Below are 23,038 nucleotides of genomic sequence, written 5' to 3'. Positions count from 1 at the left end.
TGATGACTTTAGCAATGAACTTACAAACCATGACACAGCTATGACTGGTAACTTTAGCAATGAACTTACAAACCATGACACAGTGATAACTGATGACTTTAGCAATGAACGTACAAACCATGACACAGCTATGACTGATGACTTTAGCAATGAACTTACAAACCATGACACTGCGATGACTGATCACTTTAACAATGAACTTACAAACCATGACACAGTGATGACTGATGACTTTAGCAATGAACTTACAAACCATGACACTGCGATGACTGATGACTTTAGGAATGAACTTACAAACCATGGCACAGCAATAACTGATGAATTTAGCAATGAACTTACAAAGCTTGACACAGCAATAACTGATGAATTTAGCAATGAACTTAAAAACCATGACACAGCTATGACTGATGACTTTAGCAATGAACTTACAAACCATGACACAGCTATGACTGATGACTTTAGCAATTAACTTACAAACCATGACAGAGCTATGACTGATGACTTTAGCAATGAACTTACAAACCATGACAGAGCCATGACTGATGACTTTAGCAATGAACTTACAAACCATGACGCAGCGATAACTGATGACTGTAGCAATGAACTTACACGCCATGGCACAGCTATGACTGATGACTTTAGCAATGAACTTACAAACTATGACGCAGCGATAACTGATGGATGCTACCTTCACTAAGAAGTGTCCATGTACAAACCTGTATGACCCTGTCCAGCACTCCGCTACCCTTTGTCTAGGTTTGTGCTACAGAAACACCACATACATATTATGTATCTTGTGTGTCCAGATACCCTGTGTGTCTGAGCCGGTGTCTGGAATGCTGAGAGGTAATGAGGTAATAAAATATAGGTGTGAGGTGTGGAGTCGAAGGCAGGAGGCAGGGTCAAGGGAAATAGAGGACGCAGCCCTGACAGATCCTACCCACTGTTCCTGTAACCCAAGGGCCTATAATATAATAAAGACCCTACCTCCTACCCGAGGGGCTCCAGACCCTTGTATGAAGACCCTGCACTCTCACTACAACATGTTGACGTCAAGTTATAAAGGACCTGAATGAAAATGCAGCAAGACTGGTGGCAGATTAGGAGGCCTGTTGTGAGAAGAAAGATGGCGTTGTGAACCCAGGGGATGAGTTTGGGGCGTCCACCCTCAAATTCACCTTCCAGTGCTGTCTGCTCAGGTTTTTGGGCAGGAGAAGCCCAGTGAAGAGGGCGCGCAAGGCCTGGCGAAGACAAGGAGCCTGCTGAGGGGAGCTATAGACGGTGGTGATGGGTCCCAGTGTAGAGTCTATAAAGCGTAAGGACAATGATGAGGAAACAAGTGATATAAGGACATGTTGACACGTATGGCTCCAGAGACAAGGGCAGGAAGTGACGCAGCTCATGGAGGCAGTGATAATTGTCAGAAAGAGCTAAAGGTGTGATTATTACCTGCAGGAGTCTGCTGAAAATGGTGTACCCATAGTTCCTTGCAGCTTCAGTTATGTTTTTCTGTGAAAATATAAAATAAGACAGGTTGGACGAAGAATATTTCATCATCTTATAGACTTTGACCCATAAATGAACTTACAGTTTAAGAGCAGCTTTTTATTTCCTTTAAGAGGCAGGGTGCACAGATCAGCCCAACACTCCCAGCCTTGACTGTTGACTTACAATGTACTCAGCTCCAGCAAGCAGTGAGAGAGCAGGCATTGCTGCTTGAGGTGCACCCCCCAGCCTGCAGAGCACAGTGCCCCCCAGCCTGTTCCTGCAGAGCACAGTGCCCCCCAGCCTGCTCCTGCAGAGCACAGACCCCCCCCACCCTGCTTCTGCAGAGCACAGTGTCCCCCCAGCCTGCTCCTGCAGAACACAGTGCCCCCCTAAACACTGTGCACTGTTCGTGTTGTGCTCAACACTTCATAAGTGTGGTACTGTCATCCCAGAGTGTCCTGTCAACGCGTGAGTACTCTCAGCACTGCAGGGGTCTCAATACTGCAGGGGTATCCGCACTGCAGGTGTCTCAGCACTGCAGGTGTCTCAGCCCTGCAAGGATCTTAGCACTGCCGGGGTCTCTGCACTGCAGGGGCCTCAGCACTGCAGGGGTCTCAGCACTGCAGGGGTATCCGCACTGCAGGTGTCTCAGCACTGCAGGGGTCTCAGCACTGCAGGGGTCTCTGCACTGAAGGGGTCTCAGCTCTGCAGGGCCCTCAGCACTGTAGGTGTCTCAGCACTGCAGGGGTCTCAGCACTGCAGGGGTCTCTGCACTGCAGGGGTCTCATCACTGCATGGGTCTCTGTACTGCAGGGGTCTCATCACTGCAGGGGTCTCTGTACTGCTGGGGTCTCAGCACTGCAGGGGTCTCGGCACTGATGGGGTCTCTGCACTGCAGGCGTCTCAGCACTGTAGGGATCTCCGCACTGCAGGGGTCTCCGCACTGCAGGGGTCTCAGCACTGCAGGGGTCTCTGCACTGCAGGGGTCTCAGCGCTGCAGGGGTCTCAGCACTGCAGGGGTCTAAACATTGCAGGGGTATCCACACTGCAGGTGTCTCAGCACTACAGGAGTCTCAGCACTGCAGGGGTCTCTGCACTGAAGGGGTCTCAGCTCTTCAGGGCCCTCAGCACTGTAGGTGTCTCAGCACTGCAGGGGTCTCTGCACTGCAGGGGTCTCATCACTGCAGGGGTCTCTGTACTGCAGGGGTCTCATCACTGCAGGGGTCTCTGTACTGCTGGGGTCTCGGCACTGCAGGGGTCTCGGCACTGATGGGGTCTCTGCACTGCAGGTGTCTCAGCACTGCTGGGGTCTCAGCACTGCAGGGGTCTCCGCACTGCAGGGGTCTCAGCACTGCAGGGGTCTCAGCACTGCAGGGGTCTCTGCACTGCAGGGGTCTCTGCACTGCAGGGGTCTCAGCACTGCAGGGGTCTCAGCACTGCATTTGACTTGAGGGACACCTAGCACCGACTAGTTGAACTGCAGCTTGATGTAATAATTTCAATGCTTTGCATTTGACTCGTGAGGGACATTTAGTAACAACGAGTTGAACTGCAGCTCTTTGTAGAATTATTTTGATAATGGATACTATAATATTCACTGCCCACTGCTAATCTCGTCCCATAATGCTTTCAGGGCCTTTGGTTGGGATTGTATTTTTGCCCATAACTGTGCTTGGGGTGGTCATAAGAGGATCGGACCACCACCGAATCATTCGGCATGATGTGCTATTTGTGTTCAAGGCATCTGCTTGGTTCGCTCCCTAGGTTAGGGGGGACCCCAAAATCATCACATCTCTCATTGCCTGATATTTTTCATTTTCAAAATTCACTTTTGTGAATTGGTTATATGCTTTTTAGCATGTAAAGCTGCTTTATCAAAGCATTTGTGGGTGCAGTTTAGTAGCTGACTCCGCTACGTGGAGGAAGTGAGTTTTTGTGTTTTTAATGGAATCCGTAGTTAACAAATCTCTGCAAACTCCGCTAGTGGAGTGGAGTTCATTGCCCAGGCCTAGTGTGTACCTCACCCAGGTCTTTACTCCACTCAGACTCCGTCCGCACTTCGCCCCATACACCTCCCCGGTCTGCACTTCACCCTGGTCTATACTCCACTCCACTCCTCCCCGGTCCAGTCCAAACTCCGCCCGGTCCGCACTCCACCCAGGTCCATACTCCACTCCACCCAGGTCCATACTCCACTCCGCCCAGGTCCGTGCACTCTGCCCCAGTCTGTGCACTCAGCCCCAGTTCGTGCTCCACCCCAGTCCGTGCACCACCGAGTCTGTACACCACTCGAGTCCGTGCACCACCCCAGTTTGTACATTACCCCAGTCCATATTTCACCCTAGTCTGTACTTCACCCCGGTCTGCATCTCACCCTGGTTCATACTCCACCTTACCCGGTCCGCACTCCACCTCAGGCCATACACCACCTTGGTCTGTACTCCACCCCAGTCCATACACCACCCTGGTCCGTACACTACCCAGGTCCGGACACGCCCCGGTCCGTACACCACCCCAGTCCATACACCACCCTGGTCCGGACACCACCCCGTTCCATATACCACCATGGTCCGTACACCACCACAGTCCATACACCACCCTGGTCCGGACACCACCCCGTTCCATATACCACCCTGGTCCGTACACCACCCCGGTTCATATACTACCATGGTCCATACACCACCACAGTCCGTACGCCACCCTGGTCCGTACACCACCCCGGTCTATTGCCCAACTTGATCCATATAACCCTCTATTACCCCACAGAGTGTCTAAGCCCCGAGGCGAGACACACCCTATACCAAGGTGTGGCCCACGTAGAAACGTCCCAATAGACATTTATAGTCTATCCAGGTCCTTTTCACTGACTTTCTTCACCCCACATGACAGGGTCCGTTACCCCAGCGAGTCCAGAGAGGGGGAGCTACTCTTCACTGATCTGACTGCGCATTTGCTCTCAACAATCAGCTACATAGAGTATCTCATGATGAGGCAGTAAAGCGAGGGGCCCTGCAAACCCTGAGGTGCATGGAGGTCCCCAATCCTCAAATGGCCCCAAACTTGTCAGAGGTGTCCCTTTCAGCTCAAGGCCAATGAATGTCTGTGAGATATGAAAAACTCAGGGGTCCCTCTTCACATTCTGCGTGCAGCTGCATGAGTGCAGTGCAGCTGCATGAGTGCAGTGCAGCTGCGTGAGTGCGGCACAGCTTCATGAATGCCATGCAGTTACATGAGTGTGGTTCAGCTGAATGAGTGCTGTGCAGCTGAATGAGTGTGGTGTAGCTGCATGAGTGCTGTGTAGCTGCATGAGTGTGGTTCAGCTGCATGAGTGCTGTGTAGCTGAATGAGTGTGGTGTAGCTGCATGAGTGCCGTGCAGCTGCATGAGTGTGGTTCAGATGCATGAGTGCTGTGTAGCTGAATGAGTGTGGTTCAGCTGCATGAGCATAGTGCAGCTGCACAAGTGCTGTGCAGCTGCGCAGTTGCATGGCTGTGGCACAGCTCCACGTGTAAGGTGCTGCTCCATGGCTGTGGTGCCGCTGCATGGCTGTGGTGCAGTTGCATGGATGTGGTGCAGCTGCAAGGCTGTGGTGAAGTTGCAAGACTGTGATGCAGCTGCAGGGCTGTGGTGAAGTTGCAAGACTGTGATGCAGCTGCAGGGCTGTGGTGAAGCTGCAGGTTGTGGTGAAGCTGCAGGGCTGTAGAGAAGCTGCAGGGCTGTGGTTAAGCTAAAGGGTTGTGTTGCAGCTCCATGGCTGTGGTGAAGCCTCAAGGCTGTGGTGAAGCTGCATGACTGTGGTGCAGCCTCATGGCTGTGGTGCAGCTGCATGGCTGTGGTGAAGCCTCAAGGCTGTGGTGAAGCTGCATGACTGTGGTGCAGCTTCATGGCTGTGGTTCAGCTGCATGGCTGTGGTGAAGCTGCAGGCTGTGGTGAAGCTGCAGGTTGTGGTGAAGCTGTAGGCTGTGGTGAAGCTGCAGGTTGTGGTGAAGCTGTAGGCTGTAGTGAAGCTGCAAGACTAGACTGTGATGCAGCTGCATGGCTGTGGTGCAGCTGCACAGCTGTGGTGAAGCTGCAGGGCTGTTGTAAAGCTGCAGGTTGTGGTGAAGCTGCAGGTTGTGGTGAAGCTGCAGGGCTGTGGTGAAGCTGCAGGTTGAGGTGAAGCCCCAGTGATACACTGAAGGTGCTTTCATGGGTGGTTTTAAAAACAAACATTTTATATTGCAGAAACCCAAAGGGCAGTGAGACCACACCTACCCAAAGATGAACCCTCATCAGTGTGTTTGTAACATATCATTGTAAAGAGTGACGTCACAGATGACCCTCAGCAGCGGGCGCTTCACTGCAGCATTACCCCCATGACCCTGGTTATGGGGTGTCACATACCTGAGCGAACTGGAGAGGGGTGACCCCCGCGTGGAGGTTGTACGGCAGCAGTATCCGGTCAATGAAATGGATGACCCCATTTTTGGCGATCAGGTCACTTTTGATGATTTTTGCTTCATTATTCAGATACACCTCGCCGTCCTAAGTGTAACAAAGAGACTTCTCACACATTGAAACCAAACATGAGCAATGTAGCCAGGTCCGACGTATAAATGCAAGCTCCTCTAAATTCAATATTTGGCATAGGCACTCAATACTCATCATACATACACTCTACCATTCATCCTTGCCCTCATTCAGCCATTCATTCACTCACTGATTATTCTTGCATTCACCTAAATGCACAGCCACAATAAAATACACACAAACGCCACAACAAATGCATGCAGTCATATGCATGCAATAACAAATCCACTAAATGCAGTAAAGGGTGGCCATTTTGCACTGGTATTATACAAAAGGTATTATTGTTTTAAAGTACCAGCACAACCACCACATTTAGAACTAATATGGTGGCCACCTTGGAATGGTAAAACACTGATACATTGTGGACAATACCATTCCATGATGGTGCCCTGGTTTAGAGGCATTGGTCACCTGGGATGACACAAACAATAGATTAAATTAGCGGTAAGCAAGGGGTCCATTAGCACTATCTGGGAAGCGGTCATATGCTCTAAAAACTAAAAATAAATAGAGGAGAAAGAAAGAAATGAAAGGGGACCTGTGAACAGGAAAAAATGGAAAACTAGCCATCAGTCCTGGTACTGAGCGCCCCAGTGTTCAGACAGATTGGGTCATGTGATCAGACAAATGCTGTTACTCACAAGTCAAAAAGACAATGGCTGCTCTATGTGGTACAGTGTAAATGACTGTCATACAGAACGGCTGCAGAAGAAAAGTGACCTAAAACTCTTTTACATATGTGTATCTATGTATGTTTATAGCTATATGGGTGACTGACTCAGTGTGTGAGTAGCTGTATGGGTGACTGACTCAGTGTGTGAGTGGCTGTATGGGTGTATTAGTGGGTGTGATACTGCCTGGATGTGTGAGTGGCTGTATGGGTGTATTAGTGGGTGTGATACTGCCTGGATGTGTGAGTGGCTGTATGGGTGTATTAGTGGGTGTGATACTGCCTGGATGTGTGAGTGGCTGTATGGGTGTATTAGTGGGTGTGATACTGCCTGGATGTGTGAGTGGCTGTATGGGTGTATAAGTGGGTGTGATACTGCCTGGATGTGTGAGTGGCTGTATGGGTGTATACGTGGGTGTGATACTGTCTGGATGAGTGAGTGGCTGTATGGGTGTATAAGGGGGTGTGATACTGTCTGGATGTGTGAGTGGGTGTATGGGTGTATAAGTAAGTGTGATACTGGCTGGATGTGTGAGTGGCTGTATGGGTGTATAAGTGGGTGTGATACTGTCTGGATGTGTGAGTGGCTGTATGGGTGTATAAGTGGGTGTGATACTGTCTGGATGTGTGAGTGGCTGTATGGGTGTATTAGTGGGTGTGATACTGCCTGGATGTGTGAGTGGCTGTATGGGTGTATAAGTGGGTGTGATACTGTCTGGATGTGTGAGTGGCTGTATGGGTGTATGAGTGGGTGTGACACTGTTTGGATGTGTGAGTGGCTGTATGGGTGTATAAGTGGGTGTGACACTGTATGGATGTGTGCTTGGCTGTATGGGTGTATAAGTGGATGTGATACTGTCTGGATGTGTAAGTGGCTGTATGGGTGTATAAGTGAGTGTGATACTGGCTGGATGTGTAAGTGGCTGTATGGGTGTATAAGTGAGTGTGATACTGGCTGGATGTGTGAGTGGCTGTATGGGTGTATACATGGGTGTATGTATAAGTGGGTGTGATACTGTATGGATGTGTGAGTGGCTGTATGGGTGTATAAGTGGGTGTGATACTGTATGGATGTGTGAGTGGCTGTATGGGTGTATAAGTGGATGTGATACTGTCTGGATGTGTAAGTGGCTGTATGGGTGTATAAGTGAGTGTGATACTGTCTGGATGTGTAAGTGGCTGTATGGGTGTATACGTGAGTGTGATACTGGCTGGATGTGTGAGTGGCTGTATGGGTGTATAAGTGGGTGTGATACTGTATGGATGTGTGAGTGGCTGTATTGGTGTATAAGTGGGTGTGATACTGTATGGATGTGTGAGTGGCTATATGGGTGTATAAGTGGGTGTGATACTGTATGGATGTGTGAGTGGCTGTATTGGTGTATAAGTGGGTGTGATACTGTATGGATGTGTGAGTGGCTGTATGGGTGTATAAGTGGGTGTGATACTGTATGGATGTGTGAGTGGCTGTATGGGTGTATAAGTGGGTGTGATACTGTATGGATGTGTGAGTGGCTGTATGGGTGTATAAGTGGGTGTGATACTGTATGGATGTGTGAGTGGCTGTATGGGTGTATAAGTGGGTGTGATACTGTATGGATGTGTGAGTGGCTGTATGGGTGTATAAGTGGGTGTGATACTGCCTGGATGTGCGAGTGGCTGTATTGGTGTATAAGTGGGTGTGATACTGTATGGATGTGTGAGTGGCTGTATGGGTGTATAAGTGGGTGTGATACTGTATGGATGTGTGAGTGGCTGTATGGGTGTATAAGTGGGTGTGCTACTGTCTGGGTGTGTGAGTGGCTGTATTGGTGTATAAGTGGGTGTGATACTGCCTGGATGTGCGAGTGGCTGTATTGGTGTATAAGTGGGTGTGATACTGTATGGATGTGTGAGTGGCTGTATGGGTGTATAAGTGGGTGTGCTACTGTCTGGGTGTGTGAGTGGCTGTATTGGTGTATAAGTGGGTGTGATACTGTATGGATGTGTGAGTGGCTGTATGGGTGTATAAGTGGGTGTGATACTGTATGGATGTGTGAGTGGCTGTATGGGTGTATAAGTGGGTGTGATACTGTATGGATGTGTGAGTGGCTGTATGGGTGTATAAGTGGGTGTGATACTGCCTGGATGTGCGAGTGGCTGTATTGGTGTATAAGTGGGTGTGATACTGTATGGATGTGTGAGTGGCTGTATTGGTGTATAAGTGGGTGTGATACTGTATGGATGTGTGAGTGGCTGTATTGGTGTATAAGTGGGTGTGATACTGCCTGGATGTGCGAGTGGCTGTATTGGTGTATAAGTGGGTGTGATACTGTATGGATGTGTGAGTGGCTGTATGGGTGTATAAGTGGGTGTGATACTGTATGGATGTGTGAGTGGCTGTATGGGTGTATAAGTGGGTGTGATACTGTATGGATGTGTGAGTGGCTGTATGGGTGTATAAGTGGGTGTGATACTGCCTGGATGTGCGAGTGGCTGTATTGGTGTATAAGTGGGTGTGATACTGTATGGATGTGTGAGTGGCTGTATGGGTGTATAAGTGGGTGTGATACTGTATGGATGTGTGAGTGGCTGTATGGGTGTATAAGTGGGTGTGATACTGCCTGGATGTGTGAGTGGCTGTATGGGTGTATAAGTGGGTGTGATACTGTATGGATGTGTGAGTGGCTGTATGGGTGTATAAGTGGGTGTGATACTGCCTGGATGTGCGAGTGGCTGTATTGGTGTATAAGTGGGTGTGATACTGTATGGATGTGTGAGTGGCTGTATGGGTGTATAAGTGGGTGTGCTACTGTCTGGGTGTGTGAGTGGCTGTATGGGTGTATAAGTGGGTGTGATACTGTATGGATGTGTGAGTGGCTGTATGGGTGTATAAGTGGGTGTGATACTGTATGGATGTGTGAGTGGCTGTATGGGTGTATAAGTGGGTGTGATACTGTATGGATGTGTGAGTGGCTGTATGGGTGTATAAGTGGGTGTGATACTGCCTGGATGTGCGAGTGGCTGTATGGGTGTATAAGTGGGTGTGATACTGTATGGATGTGTGAGTGGCTGTATGGGTGTATAAGTGGGTGTGCTACTGTCTGGGTGTGTGAGTGGCTGTATGGGTGTATAAGTGGGTGTGATACTGTATGGATGTGTGAGTGGCTGTATGGGTGTATAAGTGGGTGTGCTACTGTCTGGGTGTGTGAGTGGCTGTATGGGTGTATAAGTGGGTGTGATACTGTATGGATGTGTGAGTGGCTGTATGGGTGTATAAGTGGGTGTGATACTGTATGGATGTGTGAGTGGCTGTATGGGTGTATAAGTGGGTGTGATACTGTATGGATGTGTGAGTGGCTGTATGGGTGTATAAGTGGGTGTGATACTGTATGGATGTGTGAGTGGCTGTATGGGTGTATAAGTGGGTGTGATACTGTATGGATGTGTGAGTGGCTGTATTGGTGTATAAGTGGGTGTGATACTGCCTGGATGTGCGAGTGGCTGTATTGGTGTATAAGTGGGTGTGATACTGTATGGATGTGTGAGTGGCTGTATGGGTGTATAAGTGGGTGTGATACTGTATGGATGTGTGAGTGGCTGTATGGGTGTATAAGTGGGTGTGATACTGTATGGATGTGTGAGTGGCTGTATGGGTGTATAAGTGGGTGTGCTACTGTCTGGGTGTGTGAGTGGCTGTATGGGTGTATAAGTGGGTGTGATACTGTATGGATGTGTGAGTGGCTGTATGGGTGTATAAGTGGGTGTGATACTGTATGGATGTGTGAGTGGCTGTATGGGTGTATAAGTGGGTGTGATACTGTATGGATGTGTGAGTGGCTGTATGGGTGTATACGTGGGTGTGATACTGCCTGGATGTGCGAGTGGCTGTATGGGTGTATAAGTGGGTGTGATACTGTATGGATGTGTGAGTGGCTGTATGGGTGTATAAGTGGGTGTGCTACTGTCTGGGTGTGTGAGTGGCTGTATGGGTGTATAAGTGGGTGTGATACTGTATGGATGTGTGAGTGGCTGTATGGGTGTATAAGTGGGTGTGCTACTGTCTGGGTGTGTGAGTGGCTGTATGGGTGTATAAGTGGGTGTGATACTGTATGGATGTGTGAGTGGCTGTATGGGTGTATAAGTGGGTGTGATACTGTATGGATGTGTGAGTGGCTGTATGGGTGTATAAGTGGGTGTGATACTGCCTGGATGTGCGAGTGGCTGTATTGGTGTATAAGTGGGTGTGATACTGCCTGGATGTGCGAGTGGCTGTATTGGTGTATAAGTGGGTGTGATACTGTCTGGGTGTGTGAGTGGCTGTATGGGTGTATAAGTGGGTGTGATACTGTATGGATGTGTGAGTGGCTGTATGGGTGTATAAGTGGGTGTGATACTGTATGGATGTGTGAGTGGCTGTATGGGTGTATAAGTGGGTGTGATACTGTATGGATGTGTGAGTGGCTGTATGGGTGTATAATTGGGTGTGATAGTGTCTGGATGAGTGAGTGGCTGTATTGGTGAGTTGATGCATGAGTGGTTTTATGGTCAAAAAAGGTGATCAAGGGTGACTTTGGAGCAGGAGGAGTGTTGCTACTGGTAACGGCAGCATTGAATTTAAGGTTTCACAGGTACATTGGGGCGTTGTGATCCTTGGCAACAAAGGAGGCGCTGGATCGGCAACAGTGGAGGCTCAGAGTTACATGCCATGGAGCTTGTTGGGCACGGTGATGTCATCGCGACAATCACATTTTTAGATCATATTTTGAATCAGGGTACGATTGTGAATACTCTGTGTATAGCTCTGTTAGGAGTGGATCGGCACACACGTTAGGGGCACCAGTGCAAACCCCAAATGTTCCCTGTGCATGATGTCAGCGTGGAGCACACATGCTTGGTAACTGTCAACTAGTGTGCATTGTACCAGCTGTGATCCCTGTGTGCCGCTTCAGCGATAGGCATGCTGAGGGTGTTTGGTGCCCGGTGACGGGCACACCACTCATTGACTTACTTGGCTGTGAAACCAGTAGTCCATGCGTGTGGCATGTGCGATAGACACGCTTTGCGTTCAGTGATGGGCACACCTGTAAATGGCTGTGCTGTAAGTCCAGGTACTTTGCACGATTGACACAACCAGTCAAGGCATTTGAATGGATATACAATACCTGTAATGTTCTCATATTGACAAAAGGTGATTCCTGCAAGGGTTTTATTGAGTTCTTGTTGTGAAAGATAACCCTCGCCGTAGATTTCTAGTTTGTGTTGCTATGGCGTCACAAGTACCCATGCCTCCAGCATTTTTAGAAAATCCTGGTCAACCCTGAGTGGTGACGGAGGATTGGAAAGATGATTTTGAGACATACTTGGAGGCCAATGGGGCGGGGACGTATAAGTAGCAAAGAAGAAGTTGTCTATATTAAAGCACTGCTTAGGGATGGAAGGAAGAAAAGCTTTAAAAAGTTTGCCCAGGCAGTCAGTAGAAACTAGAAATGAAGATAAAGGGTCGGACACTGCAGAAAAAGATGTGTATGCTATGGCTTTAAATACAATAGAGGAAAATTATGAGAAAAGTGAGCATTGTGGTTGAGAGGCATACGTTTTTTGCCAGAGCTCAGGTACAAGGGGAATCCATGGATCGATATGCGCCAGCATTAAGGAGACAAGCAGATCTAAGGATCTCAGAGACAAGATTATAAGAAATCAAATGATCAATAGAACATGCAGCACGAAGATGCAAGAAAAATTACTAGGCCTGAATGACCCACACTTGACAAAACTATAGAAGTGGCAAAATGTATGGAAAATACCTCCCGATATGTGAAAGAATTGGGAAGGGTGGCAGCCTAGGGTAATGATGATGCAGGAAAAGTTACTGCAGAAACCTGAAGAAGAAAGCGTCAAAGGGGTAAAGATTCAAGAGGGTGAAAAAGAAAAAACATATTTTAGGTGTGGCAGCTCAAGAGACATGGCGGAAGCTTGGAAGTGTCCGGTTGCGAATAGTAGATGCTTTAAATGTAAGAAGCTGGGGGATTTTTGGAGAGTTTGTAGAAGGGTTGATACACCTAGGCACAAAAGATCTGTTAATTGAGCGAACAATGATGGACAGGCACACCAACGAGAAGAATCAAGTGGAAGTGAAGATGATGGTGTAGAGATACTGGTGGTGAGTGAGTCTGGGGAGATAGCTTTCCATCCCCCAAAATGTGTCATTTACATTAAAGGGAAAGAGGTGCAAGGGTGGGTGGATTCATGTTCTCCATCATTTTGATTAACAAATCCACATGGGAACTTGGGGCGTTGTCTCCTACAGATGTAGAACCTGAAGGATACTGCGGGAGGAACTTTGTAACAGAGTTGAAATTCCAAGATAGAACTGCTATGGAAAAGTGTATGTGGTGAAGGTTTTCCTGCCTCCGACATCGGGAGCCGCGAACTTCCTGCTGGAGCCAAAGCTCTCGCCGAGGACCGGCAGGTCAACTGACTACTGTCGCGGATGCCCTCTTCGGATCCAGCCTGCAGCTCAACCCACTGATGACCACGGCGATGAGGATTTTTATCCAGAGAAAAACAACTCAGTCTGAAGGTGAACCTTCCACCAGGACGAGCCTGGTCCCTGTATCCCACCCATGCTCAATCAAGGTCAGCCTCAACTTTTGACTTGGATACGTCCACTGCGACCTGATACCGCAGTTGGTGCTTTGCAGTTTTGGCACTAGAAGTATTTATATATTCTAAAAATCATGTCTCTGGTTCTGTTGATTCTGTTGTTGTTTTGGAGTGTGTTAAAGTTTGCTCTATTTCTAATAACTGGAGTGGGAGTTTTATTGTGTTGTGCAATATAGTTTTTTGTTACTGATAAATGCTTTACACATTTCTCCTAAGTTAAGCCGGTCAGCTCTGTGCTACAGCTACCAAGGGTTGAGCTCAAGTTTAAATTATTGAGACCTAACTGAACCTTGTTCGAAATGATGGTATTATTCCTTGGTAAGGACCCACATTTACTCAAACTTCTTACACTACTGAACTAATGCTGGAGTACTACTGAACTACTACTACTGTACTACCACTGCTGTGCTACCACTGCTGTACTACTACTAACCTAGTACTACTGCATAGTAGTCAACTACTATTGCTGTACTACTACTACTGAACTACTACTACTGCTGAACTACTAATGAACTCCTACTGCTGAGCTGCTACTACTGTAATGCTTTGGCTGTACTACTAAACTAGTATTGCTGTACTGCTACTACTGCTGGACTACGGAAGTGCTGTACTACTAATCTTCTGTTTAAGGATTTCTGTGTGTCAGTACCAGCAGCTCTACTCCTGAGAGGCCCTTGGCTCACCAGCGTATTAACACGCATGTACGTATGCCCGTGTGTACGTATGCAGGTATGTACGTATGCCCGTGTGTACGTATGCAGGTATGTACGTATGCCCGTGTGCTCGTATGCAGTTATGTACGTATGCCAGTGTGTACGTACGCAGGTATGTATGTATGCCCGTGTGTACGTATGCAGGTATGTACGTACGCCCGTGTGTACGTATGCAGGTATGTACGTACGCCCGTGTGTACGTATGCAGGTATGTACGTACGCCCGTGTGTACGTATGCAGGTAGGTACGTATGCCCGTGTGTACATATGCAGATATGTATGTACGCCCGTGTGTACGTATGCAGGTAGGTACGTATGTCCGTGTGTACGTATGCAGGTAGGTACGTATGCCCGTGTGTACGTATGCAGGTATGTATGTACGCCCGTGTGTACGTATGCAGGTAGGTACGTATGCCCGTGTGTACATATGCAGATATGTATGTACGCCCGTGTGTACGTATGCAGGTAGGTACGTATGTCCGTGTGTACGTATGCAGGTAGGTACGTATGCCCGTGTGTACGTATGCAGGTAGGTATGTCTGTAAAAGGTGTTTCTATAGCGTGACCTGGCCAGAATAGAGCGACAGACAAGGACACAGTGAATGAGTCACTGCAGAGACCGCACATGGCTTGAATGGAAGGAATATTTTAAACGGTGACTCTTTGGGGTCAAACTCTGGCTTCCTTACCTCTTTGACGGAGATCCCGATCCTGCTCCCGATCAGCGAGGTGATGGCGGTCTGGGCCTGGAGGTCGCTGAGCAGCAGCCGGCGACACCCCACCGCGTGGTACAGGATCAGGTCTCTGACCAGGCTGTGGTTCATCCACTCCTGGATCTAAGAGAGGACAAAGGGAAGTCAGGGTAGAATCCATTCTATTTCAATTTCCATTTTGTGACCCTTCATAGGCGCTTGCAGAACATCTGAGGGTCTGATGACCTGCGCTGAGCTTGCAGAACATCTGAGGGTCTGATGACCTGCGCTGAGCTTGCAGAACATCTGAGGGTCTGATGACCTGCGCTGAGCTTGCAGAACATCTGAGGGGCTGATGACCTGCGCTGAGCTTGCAGAACATCTGAGGGTCTGATGACCTGCGCTGAGCTTGCAGAACATCTGAGGGGCTGATGACCTGCGCTGAGCTTGCAGAACATCTGAGGGTCTGATGACCTGCGCTGAGCTTGCAGAACATCTGAGGGTCTGATGACCTGCGCTGAGCTTGCAGAACATCTTAGAGGCTGAGGACCTGTGCTGAGCTTGCAGAACATCTGAGGGGCTGATGACCTGCGCTGAGCTTGCAGAACATCTGAGGGGCTGATGACCTGCGCTGAGCTTGCAGAACATCTGAGGGTCTGATGACCTGCACTGAGCTTGCAGAACATCTGAGGGGCTGATGACCTGTGCTGAGCTTGCAGAACATCTGAGGGTCTGATGACCTGCGCTGAGCTTGCAGAACATCTGAGGGTCTGATGACCTGCGCTGAGCTTGCAGAACATCTGAGGGTCTGATGACCTGCACTGAGCTTGCAGAACATCTTAGAGGCTGAGGACCTGTGCTGAGCTTGCAGAACATCTGAGGGTCTGATGACCTGCACTGAGCTTGCAGAACATCTGAGGGTCTGATGACCTGCACTGAGCTTGCAGAACATCTTAGAGGCTGAGGACCTGTGCTGAGCTTGCAGAACATCTGAGGGTCTGATGACCTGCACTGAGCTTGCAGAACATCTGAGGGGCTGATGACCTGCGCTGAGCTTGCAGAACATCTGAGGGTCTGATGACCTGCGCTGAGCTTGCAGAACATCTGAGGGTCTGATGACCTGCACTGAGCTTGCAGAACATCTGAGGGGCTGATGACCTGCGCTGAGCTTGCAGAACATCTGAGGGTCTGATGACCTGCGCTGAGCTTGCAGAACATCTGAGGGGCTGATGACCTGCGCTGAGCTTGCAGAACATCTGAGGGTCTGATGACCTGCGCTGAGCTTGCAGAACATCTGAGGGTCTGATGACCTGCACTGAGCTTGCAGAACATCTGAGGGTCTGATGACCTGCGCTGAGCTTGCAGAACATCTGAGGGTCTGATGACCTGCGCTGAGCTTGCAGAACATCTGAGGGTCTGATGACCTGCGCTGAGCTTGCAGAACATCTGAGGGGCTGATGACCTGCGCTGAGCTTGCAGAACATCTGAGGGGCTGATGACCTGCGCTGAGCTTGCAGAACATCTGAGGGTCTGATGACCTGCGCTGAGCTTGCAGAACATCTGAGGGTCTGATGACCTGCACTGAGCTTGCAGAACATCTGAGGGTCTGATGACCTGCGCTGAGCTTGCAGAACATCTGAGGGTCTGATGACCTGCGCTGAGCTTGCAGAACATCTGAGGGTCTGATGACCTGCACTGAGCTTGCAGAACATCTGAGGGTCTGATGACCTGCGCTGAGCTTGCAGAACATCTGAGGGGCTGATGACCTGCACTGAGCTTGCAGGACATCTGAGGGTCTGATGACCTGCGCTGAGCTTGCAGAACATCTGAGGGGCTGATGACCTGCGCTGAGCTTGCAGAACATCTGAGGGTCTGATGACCTGCGCTGAGCTTGCAGAACATCTGAGGGGCTGATGACCTGCGCTGAGCTTGCAGAACATCTGAGGGTCTGATGACCTGCGCTGAGCTTGCAGAACATCTGAGGGTCTGATGACCTGCACTGAGCTTGCAGAACATCTGAGGGTCTGATGACCTGCGCTGAGCTTGCAGAACATCTGAGGGGCTGATGACCTGCGCTGAGCTTGCAGAACATCTGAGGGTCTGATGACCTGCGCTGAGCTTGCAGGACATCTGAGGGGCTGATGACCTGCGCTGAGCTTGCAGAACATCTGAGGGTCTGATGACCTGCGCTGAGCTTGCAGAACATCTGAGGGGCTGATGACCTGCGCTGAGCTTGCAGAACATCTGAGGGGCTGATGACCTGCGCTGAGCTTGCAGGACATCTGAGGGGCTGATGACCTGCGCTGAGCTTGCAGAACATCTGAGGGGCTGATGACCTGCGCTGAGCTTGCAGAACATCTGAGGGTCTGATGACCTGCGCTGAGCTTGCAGAACATCTGAGGGGCTGATGACCTGCACTGAGCTTGCAGAACATCTGAGGGTCTGATGACCTGCACTGAGCTTGCAGGACATCTGAGGGTCTGATGACCTGCACTGAGCTTGCAGGACATCTGAGGGTCTGATGACCTGCGCTGAGCTTGCAGAACATCTGAGGGTCTGATGACCTGCGCTGAGCTTGCAGGACATCTGAGGGGCTGATGACCTGCGCTGAGCTTGCAGAACATCTGAGGGTCTGATGACCTGCGCTGAGCTTGCAGAACATCTGAGGGGCTGATGACCTGCGCTGAGCTTGCAGAACATCTGAGGGTCTGATGACCTGCGCTGAGCTTGCAGAACATCTGAGGGTCTGATGACCTGCGCTGAGCTTGCAGAACATCTGAGGGTCTGATGACCTGCGCTGAGCTTGCAGGACATCTGAGGGTCTGATGACCTGCGCTGAGCTTGCAGAACATCTGAGGGTCTGATGACCTGCGCTGAGCTTGCAGGACATCTGAGGGTCTGATGACCTGCGCTGAGCTTGCAGAACATCTGAGGGTCTGATGACCTGCGCTGAGCTTGCAGGACATCTGAGGGTCTGATGACCTGCACTGAGCTTGCAGGACATCTGAGGGTCTGATGACCTGCGCTGAGCTTGCAGGACATCTGAGGGTCTGATGACCTGCACTGAGCTTGCAGAACATCTGAGGGGCTGATGACCTGCACTGAGCTTGCAGAACATCTGAGGGTCTGATGACCTGCGCTGAGCTTGCAGAACATCTGAGGGTCTGATGACCTGCGCTGAGCTTGCAGGACATCTGAGGGGCTGATGACCTGCGCTGAGCTTGCAGAACATCTGAGGGGCTGATGACCTGCGCTGAGCTTGCAGAACATCTGAGGGTCTGATGACCTGCGCTGAGCTTGCAGAACATCTGAGGGGCTGATGACCTGCGCTGAGCTTGCAGAACATCTGAGGGTCTGATGACCTGCGCTGAGCTTGCAGGACATCTGAGGGTCTGATGACCTGCGCTGAGCTTGCAGAACATCTGAGGGTCTGATGACCTGCGCTGAGCTTGCAGAACATCTGAGGGTCTGATGACCTGCGCTGAGCTTGCAGAACATCTGAGGGTCTGATGACCTGCGCTGAGCTTGCAGAACATCTGAGGGTCTGATGACCTGCACTGAGCTTGCAGAACATCTGAGGGTCTGATGACCTGCGCTGAGCTTGCAGAACATCTGAGGGTCTGATGACCTGCACTGAGCTTGCAGAACATCTGAGGGTCTGATGACCTGCACTGAGCTTGCAGAACATCTGAGGGTCTGATGACCTGCACTGAGCTTGCAGGACATCTGAGGGTCTGATGACCTGCGCTGAGCTTGCAGAACATCTGAGGGTCTGATGACCTGCGCTGAGCTTGCAGAACATCTGAGGGTCTGATGACCTGCGCTGAGCTTGCAGGACATCTGAGGGTCTGATGACCTGCGCTGAGCTTGCAGAACATCTGAGGGTCTGATGACCTGCGCTGAGCTTGCAGAACATCTGAGGGTCTGATGACCTGCGCTGAGCTTGCAGGACATCTGAGGGTCTGATGACCTGCGCTGAGCTTGCAGAACATCTGAGGGGCTGATGACCTGTGCTGAGCTTGCAGAACATCTGAGGGTCTGATGACCTGCGCTGAGCTTGCAGAACATCTGAGGGTCTGATGACCTGCGCTGAGCTTGCAGAACATCTGAGGGTCTGATGACCTGCGCTGAGCTTGCAGAACATCTGAGGGTCTGATGACCTGCGCTGAGCTTGCAGGACATCTGAGGGTCTGATGACCTGCGCTGAGCTTGCAGAACATCTGAGGGGCTGATGACCTGCGCTGAGCTTGCAGAACATCTGAGGGGCTGATGACCTGTGCTGAGCTTGCAGAACATCTGAGGGGCTGATGACCTGCGCTGAGCTTGCAGAACATCTGAGGGTCTGATGACCTGCGCTGAGCTTGCAGAACATCTGAGGGTCTGATGACCTGCGCTGAGCTTGCAGAACATCTGAGGGGCTGATGACCTGTGCTGAGCTTGCAGGACATCTGAGGGGCTGATGACCTGCGCTGAGCTTGCAGAACATCTGAGGGGCTGATGACCTGCGCTGAGCTTGCAGAACATCTGAGGGTCTGATGACCTGCGCTGAGCTTGCAGAACATCTGAGGGGCTGATGACCTGTGCTGAGCTTGCAGGACATCTGAGGGGCTGATGACCTGCGCTGAGCTTGCAGAGACCACAAGGTCCTGAGAAGTAAAGGAAATCATGAGCCTGTGAGTGTACGGCTGCTTTGCTTTGGTTGCAGAATGAGTGGATAAATGCTTGGAAATCTCCCTCGCCTCAAGCTGGGTAAAATGTCCTGATTGGCTGTGTACCTTGAGCAAAATGTAATCAAAACTATAGAAAATTCAAGTGAACCAGTGTGCTTTGAGGTCAGGCACTGTGAGAAACATGTCCAGCTCCTAACACTTGCCAGCAAGCTGCGGACTCCCTCAAAGCTCGTCCCTCTATCTATGGACCGCCAGTCTGTACACAAGACACAATGGGGCAGATTTACGTTTCCTGGCGCATCCCTGCAAATCAGCAGGGATTTCCAGGAAACTTTAGACCCGCAAAACCACCCGTGCGCCACCACTGATGTGCCGCATTGTAAATTCGGCGTGTCGTGTCGCATGGATGAGCAGATGCGTGTCGCATCCCCCGGCGGAAATGCGGCGCATTGCTGGAGTCACGTCGCAAGCGTGATGCGGCTTCAGCAAGGCTTGGGGGTGCCCTATGCCTACCATGCTGCGTCACTCCTTACACCTGCTTCAAGCTGGCGCAGGGTTTTGACGCAGGATGGCCGCAAAAGTGACTCAGTCAAATCTTGTAGATTTCACTGCATCACTTTTACGAGGCGCCTGTGAGGGAACGCCCATCCTGCGCTGGAACGCCCACATGAAACCTGACGCAGGTTTCATGTGGCGCAGGGGTTTACAACGTGACGCATCTCACTAGAGGCGCCACATTGTAAATACGGCGCAACATGGTGCATGATTTACGCCGCCGCTGCGTCACAGAAGGGAAGCAGCGGTGGCGTAAATGTGTCGCAAGGAGCTTGTAAATCTGCCCCAATGAGTTCTCCTCGCCATGTACCGGAGCACAAATATTGCAACAGTACTCAACTTTATCGACTGCCCCAAAGACTGCGTCTAAATCAGGCTGGATTTCACAATATCTTTAGCAAACAAAGTGCCTTCTTTCAGAAACATTGCTCACAGAAATATCTGCCCATTGGGTGTAGATTTTCTATTATTGACTACAATGGGACGATCTTCTAATAAGCGATGCTTAGGACAGAGAGACCAAACTACTTAGCTTCAGGAACTCCAGGGGTGGATCCTCTTTTTACCTGTAGATTCCTCACCCTGTGAATATCCTCTGGTGCCAGACGGGTTGGAAACTCTTACCAAGTGGTAGATGGCGCTGTGGGCCTCTACCGTATCTCTGAGCCACATAAGGGCACCAGCCCTTCCCGCTGACAACAGTTTACCTCTTTTCCCACACCTGCAGATCCGGGACACAGCTGAAAGATTGCACTAATAGCTGTCAATGTGCAAAGCTAACTTCCAATCACTTTGACTCCTAGAAGACCATGCTACAGAATAGGGTAGGGCGGGCAGCAAGGAATCTGTTAAAGTATCCTCCAGAAATAACGTTACCAAAGGTGAGTAACTTATTCTTCTAACCGATGCCGAAACAAATGCAGAAAAAACACGGATTACTTGAAATCCACCCGGAAACCTTTATCTCAGATCACTACTTCTCCATCGAAAAAGGTGTTAATATAAATGATCTCATCTTCTACACTAAACGACAAGCGCAATGGAGGAAGGCCATATACTCTTTGCTCCAGATCTCCACTTCCTGAAGACTCCACATGGTCTTAGAGTGATGGCTGCTCCCTCCCCGGCTTATAGAGCTGAAGCCACCATCTACCTTTACAAAAACGGAACCATCCTACACAAGCTTCAGACCGCAACCTACTGGTATTTGACAATGTTTTCCCCATCATCTTGAATCCAGTGGCTAACATCAAATCTGTCCCCTCCCTAGGAACTGCTCCTCTCCTCATTGGGCCAAGGTCCACAGCCAAACTGCGAAGAATTCGCTGATTTCTTCTCGGATAAGACTACTAAGATCAAAACAGAACTACGCTCTGCCCTTGAGCAACTGTCGATCAGTCCGCCGAACACAATCCTTCCTCCTTCGTTGGAGTCACCATACCTGAGCAGCCTTGCCCCCTCAAAAACAACGCATCTTGGAGCCTTTTCCAAACTTTGGATGAAAGCACTATACGCAAAACGCTGGCTACTATGAAACCTTCTAATCAGTACAATGACCCCCTGCCAGCGAACCTCTTCTCTGAAACTAGATCCTCCATACTCCCACTTTGGACTAAGATCGTCAATGCTTCACTGCGGCAAGGTGCTATTCCGTATTGCTTAAAATCGGGGCAAGTTACCCCTATTCTAAAGAAGCCATCTGCTGATCCCAAGAACCTACATAACTTCCGCCCAATCTCTAACATCCCCACGTTGGCAAAGCTCCTGGAGAAATGTGTGCTCGACCAACTGTGTAACCACATCGATCATTTCCAACTCCTGGACCAATTTCAATCCGGTTTCCGCCAGGGGTCATAGTACGGAATCTGCACTTATTCACATTGTAGATGATGCGCTATGAATACTGGATCACAATGAATTGTGCCTATTGAGTATTCTTGACCTTTTGTCCGCATTCGATACTGTCAAACGTGATAACCTAGTTGACCTCCCAGAACACACGATTGGGTTGTCTGGCCCGGTACTAAACTGGTCCTCATTCCGTCATAACAGATCCCAAAGCTTCAAGGCGAACCAGTCCCTGTCTCGTCCTTCGCTGGTCATGCTGGGGGTTCCACAGGGTTCAGGGCTCTCACCCACGCTCTCCAACCTGTTCATGTAGCCTCTGACAGAAATAATCCAGCACTCACTATTGCATGTACGCCGATGATACCCAGCTCTACATGAAGGTCGCCTCTCCTGAGGACATCCGGCCCCTCAACTCAATCCTCCTGGAAACACAAAGCTGGCTGACACGTAACCACTTGAAGCTAAACGCTCTCAAAACAGATTCCTCCTAATCGCACCACACAAGCAATCTCCTATCATAAACCAATGGATGAATCCGCTCACTGCTCTGAACTGTAGGCCGCACCTCGTTGATTCCGCAACCTCTCTGGGAATAATGCTAGACAGGAGTCTGATCATGCAGAAGCACATTAGTACACTCACCAAAGGAGCGAACTTCCAACCCAGCATCTTAAGGAAAATTAAACCATTTCTCTCTCCACATGACCTAAAGGTTGCGGTTCAAGCCTTAGTGATCTCAAAGCTGGACTATGGCAGTGTAACCCGTTGCGGCCTTCTAAGAGCAAAGACCTTGGATTGCATTTGGGGTGTGACTTAGTAGCTGAGTGCTTGGGGTTTCAGTGGTAAACATTCCACCCCCCCCCCACACACACTCACTACCCCAGGACCAGGAGAACATGCCTCACAAACTAACTTCAAAGCTTCATGAAACTAAAGTGGAAGTGTTTCTAATTAATACATACATAATATTCATCTTTGATCTATCTTCATCACATCAGTGATGTAACGCCAGCTCGTTGGGCTACGCCTCGTCTCTTTAAGGTTGTAAGTAAGCACATCCTACAATAAGAGAAGAGGAGGTTGAAAAACTCCGAGTCCATGACTCTTCGTTCCTCGCCTTTGGGTGGGTTTGAGAGGGTCCTGGTGGGGGCGCTGTTGCCCTGCAGTGGAGCCACCAGTGGGCATGGAGT

At 49.9% G+C, this 23,038-nt stretch overlaps 1 protein-coding gene across 1 annotated transcript in view; it reads right to left on the bottom strand.

Moving 5' to 3' along the window:
- The window catches only part of STAB1 (stabilin 1), a 769,578-nt gene that overhangs the window by 185,450 nt on the left and 561,090 nt on the right, over positions 1-23,038 (bottom strand). Inside the window, exons 49-51 of the mRNA XM_078661896.1 lie at positions 14,773-14,919; positions 5,871-6,011; positions 1,450-1,509 (exon numbers count right to left, since the gene is read on the bottom strand). Coding sequence (XP_078518022.1) covers positions 1,450-1,509; positions 5,871-6,011; positions 14,773-14,919 — 348 coding nt within the window. The remainder of the gene's footprint in view (positions 1-1,449; positions 1,510-5,870; positions 6,012-14,772; positions 14,920-23,038) is intronic.

This window comes from Lissotriton helveticus, chromosome 9 (assembly GCF_964261635.1).
Source record: "Lissotriton helveticus chromosome 9, aLisHel1.1, whole genome shotgun sequence".
NCBI lineage: Eukaryota > Metazoa > Chordata > Amphibia > Caudata > Salamandridae > Lissotriton > Lissotriton helveticus.
Note: the sequence above shows the minus strand (reverse complement) of the source record. Positions and strands in the feature narration are given on the sequence as shown.